Genomic DNA, 9,183 nt, shown 5'->3' with positions numbered 1-9,183 from the left:
AAAGGTCAGTTATAAGACCCTTGTCCCCCCTTAAATCTGCACTCAATCTTTTTCCGTATTCAAAAATTGCTTAGGTGTGCCCTTTATGGCAATTCATGCCACTCGGCATTACAAAATGAGTAGCTAATGGACTCGGTTATTAACAGTATTCACAATTAATGATTGGCAGGGGGGGGGGGGGGGGGGGGGGCTAACTAGATTGTGCAACAACATCCGGAGAGGTTGCTCTAAATGGACATTGCATTACTGCTGAATGCTGTGGGGACGCCTTCGTCCCCTGCGTTCGTTTTCCCTCAACTCACTAGTTCCCTGTGGTTAGCTTCCCCGCAACGCACTCCCTTTAGTGGGGTTACTTTTAACTAACAGGGGAGGGCGCTCGCGTCGCAGCAACAGCAGTGCCACGGATGGCGTGTTTTGCCGCTCGCGCGCGGGGGAAGGCTATCTCTCTTCTCCTTGGGACCGGGAACGCAAGCGGACGTTTCCGCGTGCCGCTCCGCTCTTCGCCGCAGGCGTCTTGTGGTTGGAACTGGCTCCCGCCACCCCGTCCCGTCGGGCCTCGGAGCTTCCCTTTGCCCTACCGTGGGCGAACGTTCGCTCGTAACCGTGCTGGTGAGTCGGACATCCTCGATTCCTCAGTGTATTTTGTTGCTAGCTGGCGTTATTGTTGTTATAGCAATAAATGCCTTGTTTGTGTCAGCCAGTGTGTCGTTCCTTTGTTCCCGCAGAGCAAGGCCCGCCAGGGCGGGGTCCGTGCGGCTTTGAACTGTGTCAGCCGCGGTTAAACGGGGAGAACGTGTTTATCTCCCCAGTTTTAACCCCACATCTGGCAGCCCAACGTGGGGCCTGCTCTTGGAACATTGGACGACTGTCGGTTCGGTTCGCGGAACGCCCTTTGTCCGGATTTGACAAGTGGTAGGCCTAGTGTGAATTTTGATCGCTAGGACCTGCGGCATGCTTTCTTGAGTGCGAGGTCTATTGCGCTGCAGCATGTTTGAACTTTTCGACATGCTGAGCATGTTTTTTTTTGTCAAGTTTTTCTTCCTGGAGTTTCTTCAAGAACCACTTGGTCCGCATCGAGGGAGCGCGAGGCCTAGCGCCCGCGGAGTTGCCGAGCCCGAAGCGAGTGAGTACGGAAGCCGCGTGGGTGGTCCGAGTTTTCTGTATGTATTTTCTTGCTGTCTCTTTATCGACTCTGGGAGTCGCGGCTCCGGGAGCCGGGTGGCCTGGGGCCACGGGTGCCGCTACGAGCTCGCTGGTATTGCAGCTCGGCACCGGGCATTCCGACACCGTCCGTTACGGTGGGCACCGATCACTCAGAAGCTGCTTCGTGCAGTGAGTGGGGTAGGACCATCCCACAACGCTGATGTCTCCTCGCGGCTGCGCGCACGAAACCCGTTTTGGGTCATTCTTTTGTTGGGGTCGTCAACCGTCACTATGGTAGTGAGGCCTAAAGCTATTCATAGCTGCCTGCACCTTGTCAAAAGTGACACGACCACCGGACCGTGGTGTTGAGAGGGGGCGCACTTTGCTGCCCCACCCGTTTTTTTAACCTCACATGAACTGAGCATTCTCGTTCAACTCAAGAAAGGGCTTTGTTCACTCGAACTTTGCGTTGCACTGCCGCCCGACACGTTTTGCTAGCGAGTTGAGCATTGAGCCACGAGGCCCTTGTGTACGCCGTTTCCCCTCCCATGACCTATGTTAAAGGCATGCGGAGTGTGTTTTGGCAATCTTTCAGATCCAGTGGAGCCACTCCAGCTTGCTGTCTTGTGCACATCGTCTCGCTGCCGCCTGCTGCGACGGAGCGGTATGTATCCTGTTCGCCGCATCCATTCGGGGCAGCCGTGGTGAGACCAGACAGCAGCCACCTCCGGCTGCTGTTGCCCTGGCGACTACTGCAGAATCCTGGCCTGCAGTGGTCAACCGGCCCTCCTCTTCGTGGGCCTGCGGACACGTAGTCCGCGGGCCACGCAAGCCGTCCCAGCGGAGACCTTCACGCCGCCTTCAGAATACCGCGGAAGACTGCGTGCACGCTGTCGGCGTGACCTCCGCTGCAAGACCTGCCTCAAGTGCATGAAGACCAGGAGACTCCTCCATAGCATGTAACTTTCAGGCGCGGGGGTCTATTTAAGGTTGGGGGATGTGGGGACGCCTTCGTCCCCTGCGTTCGTTTTCCCTCAACTCACTAGTTCCCTGTGGTTAGCTTCCCCGCAACGCACTCCCTTTAGTGGGGTTACTTTTAACTAACAGGGGAGGGCGCTCGCGTCGCAGCGACAGCAGCGCCACGTATGGCGTGTTTTGCCGCTTGTGCGCGGGGAAGGCTATCTCTCTTCCCCTTGGGACTGGGAACGCAAGCGGACGTTTCCGCGCGCCGCTCCGCTCTTCGCCGCAGGCGTCTTGTGGTTGGAACTGGCTCCCGCCACCCCGTCCCGTCGGGCCTCGGAGCTTCCCTTTGCCCTACCGTGGGCAAACGTTCGCTCGTAACCGTGCTGGTGAGTCGGACATCCTCGATTCCTCAGTGTATTTTGTTGCTAGCTGGCGTTATTGTTGTTATAGCAATAAATGCCTTGTTTGTGTCAGCCAGTGTGTCGTTCCTTTGTTCCCGCAGAGCAAGGCCCGCCGGGGTGGGGTCCGCGCGGCTTTGAACTGTGTCAGCCGTGGTTAAACGGGGAGAACGTGTTTATCTCCCCAGTTTTAACCCCACAAGGCAAAACAGTCAAACCAGACTTAGTGGATTACCTTGGCAGGATTTCAGATATCTCCAGGATCATGTGCTTGGGCAACACATATCTGCACATAAAAAAACAGCTCTATTAAATATAAATGCCAAGATACATGAAAAATTTTCACACCACAGGTATGTTAACTTGCACTTGAAATTTGGAAGCAGCTTTTGAATGACCTCGAAACATCACACAATCTCCACAATGCCGCCTGAAACTGTGACATCACATAAGCTGTAGTCCCCCCGTAGAGATTATCTCAGCCACGAGCCATGAATACAATCAGGCTCTACTGTCTCACAAAAAAAAAACTGTCAGCTTTCATAATCAGTAGTCTGCCTTTGACAGTAAATGGGACCAGGTAGATTTGCCTGCAATATTAAATGATTGTGAGATACAGTCAAACCTGGATATGTATATCGAACCCGAAGGGTATCATGAAATATTTTGATACACTGATAATTGATACATAAATAATGCCAATACTGGAAAGGCTTATCTGTAACTTACAGGCAAGAATGCACTGCACCACCGTTAATGATGCGCTTCTTGCCGTGATGCACTGCTCGCTAGGCCTCAACTGCTTCGCATCAAAGCCACAGCAGATAGTGCTTCAGAACTAGCCATTGTCTATAATAAGATGTCTAATCCTTATACCAGTACACTATAAACAGAATGATCTTTTTAAAATCAAGGTACAGTTGGTTTCCACATCGCTTTAGGAAACTATGCAAGCAAAGCACACCAGGTGAGGGTCGCCACTAAGATCTAGTCAGATTGGTTTCACCGCACGACAGAAATGTAGCGTGGAAAACAAATGCAAGAGACCGAAGGGCCCCCTCAAGCACACCACACGTCCATCTCACCATGCAATTTCACATCGCTAGCACTGCCAGCAGGCACCCAAGATCGTGCAGTTGACCTACCTCCAGGCATGAAAAGTGACCAAAGTGCGCTACTAGGCAAAGTGCCACTTACAGGGCTATGGCGCACCGTTAAATAATATGTCGAATATTCTGCTCAGTGCACAACTGTGCTAAACTTTTGAATGGGATTTTCAATAAACATTTTGACTTTTCATATTAGCAATAATTTGATGTATCCAGGTTCGATATACCTGCGCTTGACTGTATCAGTTACAATCAAGAGCAGTAAAGCGGTAAAATTATGTGCGCATCTAAGCATAAGACAATGACTAGCAGCCACATCTCTCCTGCATCTATTAGCGCAGGATCGTACTCAATTTTCTTTTATGAACGAGCAAGGCAAACAATACTGTTAAATCAGGTATTGACTGAGGTCATGAATGCACATCTTCACACGAGATCGGAAAATTGCAATTTCGACAAGGAAGTCTTTAAACCATTACACAAGATATCTGCTGTGCCAGAAATCCCCACTTTCTGCTTGTGGCACATAAGGTGCATTAGGAGAATGCTGAGTGCCGACAAACCCAGTGCTCTCGTCTTCCACACGAGCAATGTGGTCTCTCCAGGCATACAGGTGGCGCAGAGCGTGCAGCTGCCGGCTGTTGAATGTCTTGCGGCTCTTGCGGTACAGCTCAAGGTAGCTCTGCTCATTGTAGCTGGGCTTCTCGTAACGCTGCACGTAGCCAGAAGGCAACAGGAGGCAAGCTTCAACCACAACTGAAGCAAGATCACTAGTCTATGCACAGAGTTTGTTCGATTGCGAAGAGGTCTCACGCTAAGACCATAACAGAGATTCAACAGCATCCGGATCATCAACGAAATCACGCTACAGAAGAACTGTGCCAAAAACTTCGCAACTGAAATCAACTAAAGAAAATAACTCTTGCTTTTTAAAGATGGGCCTTGAATTCCTAGCACAACTCAACCACCGTATGCACTAATTAACTTGGGAGCTCAGCAGGTATATGTACAAATATGTACATTTCCACAAGAATAAGTTATCCTGAAGCCCACATTCCCACTTTAGGACTCTGAAAGGAAAAAAAAAATTATGACAAATAAGTGCATTGGCCTGCATATAAATTAACCTGGCTGCTCATGATTTTGAATTTTTTTTAATTTCAAAGGCATTGTTTCAGAAGTCACAAACCAATGCACGTACAGTCATGAACAAAAATTTGCAGGATGGAGATTTGCGGTAAAAAATTTATTTCTGCGTGGTTGGGCAAAGCACAATGTTTAAGGACAAATGTGTGCTCCATCTGCTACGTCAAACAGCAGCTGACTGGCTAGAGAAGCAACAAAGAAATATTTTTTGCGGATTTAGCAAATCCGCGCCCTGCAAACTTCTGTCCATGACTATACATGTAAACAGAGTAACTGCCGAAATTTGCTGCGCAGTTGCCAATCGATTTTTTTGGGCTCTCTAGGGACTGTGAAAAACATCCAAAAAATTAAACTTCGCCAAAAAGAAAAATCACTTTACTTCAGCGTCTAATTGCAAATATTATGGTGGATTAAGGGGTCACTAACTTTGTGCACATTCTGAAGCTTCACATGGCTCTGAATCTCACCATGCGCCATAAACCCGAACAAAGGGTGGCAACTGCTTTAATGATCGCGGCATGTGATGTCTGCTACTGTCGGCACATCATGGATGAACGTATGGGACAGGACAAAGTCCAGACGCAAAAGGGAACCTTCCGCTGTAGTAACTGTGCTGCACCCGCTGTATGGAGGACACGAAATGAAAAGGCAAAGATGACAATAAAATTAAGAAAGAACAACCGCAAACCATCTCAAGTTCTTCGCCGCTGTCTCTTTGGGTATTCCAGATGAAAGGACTCCGCAAAGACGAGTTCCGCAAATGGCATGAGCTTGCAACCAGGCGTGCAATATGTGCCAACGGGAATATGACCCCCAGCATTTCCACTATACATATTATATGACGGTTTGCCTATTGGCAGCAGCACTAAGGCAAGTGTGAATGAGGGCCGAAAAATCGATCAGCTGCGATGCGTCCCGCCCTTCAGACGCTCTTATACCATTAGCTCTATGCAGCATGCAGAATTTCCATGACAAAGTACAAAAAACCAAGCATGTCCGAAAAACAAGGGCTCCAAATTTTCAATAAGCAAATCGAAAATTCAAATTGTCTCTCAAGTATGGCACAAGTGCTGACTGAACTCTGTGAAAAGAACTTAATCTGGCACACAAAAAGTTCACACTGGCTTTAGCACAGTGTAAGCTTCAGTGGCTTGCTGAACTCAGTTATTTATAATAAAGCATGCATTCATATGATGGTGCACAGAGGAACGTAAATATTAGCTTCTGTAAGCTGGCAACACCACTTTTTTGGATTTCAAGCACGTTTAATTCCAGATCAGTCCGCACTTGATGCAAAAACATCTATTAATAGGATAAGACTTCACTGTGAAAATATCAAACGCCTTGCCAGCAGGATACTAGTGATTTAAACTCAAAGGAGGTCAAAAATCTGTTCGACTCAGGCAGGATTCAAATCAACAGGAGCCTTTTCGACATGTACTGATGCTGAAGGACCGAAGTTTTCAGTTCAAACAAGCTGGCAGTTCTAATTAAGCAGGTTTGAATTAACAAGAGTACACTAAAAACAAAGTGCACAAAGAGCAAGCAGCACCCACCTTAAGTGCCACCTGCTTGCTGCGGTCAAACACCGATCGAACCAGGTTGTCGTTCTGGTTGCTCTTATCGGCCAGATCACTCTTCAGGCAGTCCATTATGTACAGCAGGTAGTGAGTGTCCGACCGTGCGTAGCGAACCATTATGGCTGGCAGGGGCCTGTGTGAAAAGTAATTCCCACGGTTATGGATTGTGGAACAATATCATTCAAGTGGGCTACACCAAAATAAAACTCCATGAAATATGAAGCGCCTGTAATACTATACAGTGGATGGGATTCCACTGTACAAGCACTAATGTCAAGCCTTTATATGTTGACCAACCATATTCTCTACTGCACATCAGATCATAATTTCGAGATGAGCTAATAGTTCAACAGCTGAACCAGCTTAGTAAAATAAGCTAAACCCTGTGGTTACATTTTTCACGGGACAGCAAAAAAAACATGCTCACCAGTAAGCGTGCATGAAAATAATGTACACTGTTGTCTGCCGTATACATACACATTTTTCTAGTAAGGGCAGCATGCTTCTCTAGAATTTGCAGGCCTTGTGGCTTTCGCAACCATTCGCATGCGCAGAGATGTCCTAAACACTCTGGGATGGCTCTCCGTCTAGCTAAGAAGCTGCTGGTGGAAAGGAGGCAGCAACGAAGGAGGAAGGCGTGCAGATCGAGGAGGCGAAGTTTGGGGATGCATGCGCACTTCTTAAATCCCGTCTACTGAAACCTATTGGATGATGATGATGATGATAAGGAAAACGTGGATAACAGAAGCATGCCTTGAAGCCAACCCCTGCAGCTGTATCTCGTACAGCGCTGCCCGCATGGCATACACCTCCGCATAGTTTCGCTTCCGCGCCTTCGGTCGATCACACTCATACTTGCACCACAACGGTGATGGAACTGCACCAACAGCTGCAACAAGACTCACGCCGCCCAGTGTTGGCATAGATGCCATAACACACCAGAAGCCGGTGAACACGACGGCAGCCAAGTGCTGACAGAGTCTAAAGTAGTGCTTTGGAAAGTCTGCCGTCGTCGTTCCAAGCGCGTACTAAACGTTGGCTGGCCAAAGTGCTGGCACCAGGTAAAGCACAGTAGCGAAGTGACATACACGACATAACATGCGGAACACTGCCACATTTGCGACTTAACAGCTGAACCTGTATTGCATGAGCTTCTATGGGAGCTAAGGCAGGACTGGCTCACAAAAATGCAGCACCCGGGAACGTAACAAAAGGGTTGTGCTGTATCCCTCAACTTGAAGACTGACGTTTGATATAAAGAAAGCAAAATATTAAAAGCACTAAAATATAAAAAAAAAAACTCAACGACGCTGCCAGAGCATTCACAAGCACTCCTTGGCAGCAGTTACTTAGCGTTCCACTCAGCGTTCCATAATGGTGGAGGCCAGACTCCTCCCTTCAACTCCTAGCCCCAAGGTGCAACCTGACAACGTTCATCAAGTGCAAGCTCGAGGAAGCACCTCACTTTATTTATATGGCCCACGATGCTGAAATGTAATTCAGCCCTGCTGACTAAGAACGCATTGTCATGTGTAAGGCAAGGCCCGAAACAAGAACACAGTTCTATTAAAAAGTATGTGTACCTCCTGTCCTGAACCTGTCTTGAACCTGTATCAAACAACCTGACTCGAACCAAATAATGCGATCCATTATATTGATCACCACGTCAACTTGCTAAGCTCCACTGCGTGCAATCCTGCTTCCTGTTTCTGGCCCTGGGGGCATATTAAGAATCCTGCTTATTATCAGAATTTCAAGCCCTTAAAGTAAGAAACACAATGGTTCTCCTAACTGTGGACTTTTTGGTTAAAGAAGCAGCTTTCCAGGATGAGAAAGTCCAGAATAACTGCAATAAGACTGACTCTACAACTACGCCAAAGGAACAAAACATTGAGTTTTGTTCCTTCAAAACATAGAGACAATTTCATTTAAATGGGAGGCCAAGCTGCTTTTACAGAACTTGCACATGACTTGCGTGTGATGTCACGTCAGCGGGTTCCTTGCTGCGGTGGCCATGTTTATGAACTGCTTGGTTGCCGTATGTGCTTCGAGACGTGGATAAACAGGTATGCCCCATACTGCAATCGGCTCCTTTCACTTTTAACGAGGAAAGCGCAGCCCTTTCACGAGTACCACAAATTGCACATGATCACCCCAGCGCGTGTTCAGTGAGAGGAAATGGTTCAGCAGTTTAAGAACATCTACCCTAGCTATGTGCCATGAACAAAGAAGAAAGCCAGTGCATTGTTCCCGGACATTGCACAGTAACACTGTCAGCTAATTTGTGACTCTCAGATGAAAGCATGCAAGTCATATAACCGCACATTTATGTTACTAGAGCATGGGTGAAGAGCTTCTCAACAGCTTAACCCAAAAAAAGACAAAGTGTTCCTACTTGGAAGGGTCAGTGCCAAACTTTTTCTTTACTGAAGCTTTTTGAACTGGCTGTACTTATCTCGAAGCACCAATGCAGTAGTACTCTACACTGGTGTTGGCTCCTTTTTAGTTTTAACATAGTTCATGGAAGCAGTGATTTTTACGTCAGCTGTGGAGAAGAGTGGCACTTGGCTATAACGCTGTCCCCACCTCAGCTCATGTCTCTTTGCTTTGTCATTTTTAAATGTGCGCTGACAGCATCCGGAATCGTGATGCTTGGTGCTGCACTCATTGGGAATCAATGGGTCATAGTGGGCATTTGTCTCCTCGAGGTACTTGAGTGGTCACCATTTGAACGCAATCAGGTTACATGTCAAAGCTTTCCTTGTTTCGTCATTACCAGTTGTCCCGATATAAAAAAATGTGGATTAACGTGTTATTTATGCTAGACTCAAAGGTTGTGGTTCT

The 9,183-nt window shown here is 47.8% G+C and overlaps 1 protein-coding gene across 5 annotated transcripts in view; it reads right to left on the bottom strand.

Annotated features, from left to right (window-relative positions):
* Positions 1–9,183, bottom strand: part of Rrp6 (exosome component Rrp6) — a 105,580-nt gene that overhangs the window by 23,487 nt on the left and 72,910 nt on the right. For all 5 annotated transcript variants that reach the window (XM_089574079.1, XM_089574075.1, XM_089574076.1 and 2 more), the window contains exons 10-12: positions 6,316–6,472; positions 4,177–4,325; positions 2,740–2,790 (exon numbers count right to left, since the gene is read on the bottom strand). In XM_089574079.1, the coding sequence (XP_089430205.1) occupies positions 2,740–2,790; positions 4,177–4,325; positions 6,316–6,472 (357 nt within the window). The remainder of the gene's footprint in view (positions 1–2,739; positions 2,791–4,176; positions 4,326–6,315; positions 6,473–9,183) is intronic.

The sequence above is a fragment of the Amblyomma mixtum genome, chromosome 2, assembly GCF_055824585.1.
Source record: "Amblyomma mixtum isolate Tamu chromosome 2, ASM5582458v1, whole genome shotgun sequence".
NCBI classification, from domain to species: Eukaryota; Metazoa; Arthropoda; class Arachnida; order Ixodida; family Ixodidae; genus Amblyomma; species Amblyomma mixtum.
Note: the sequence above shows the minus strand (reverse complement) of the source record. Positions and strands in the feature narration are given on the sequence as shown.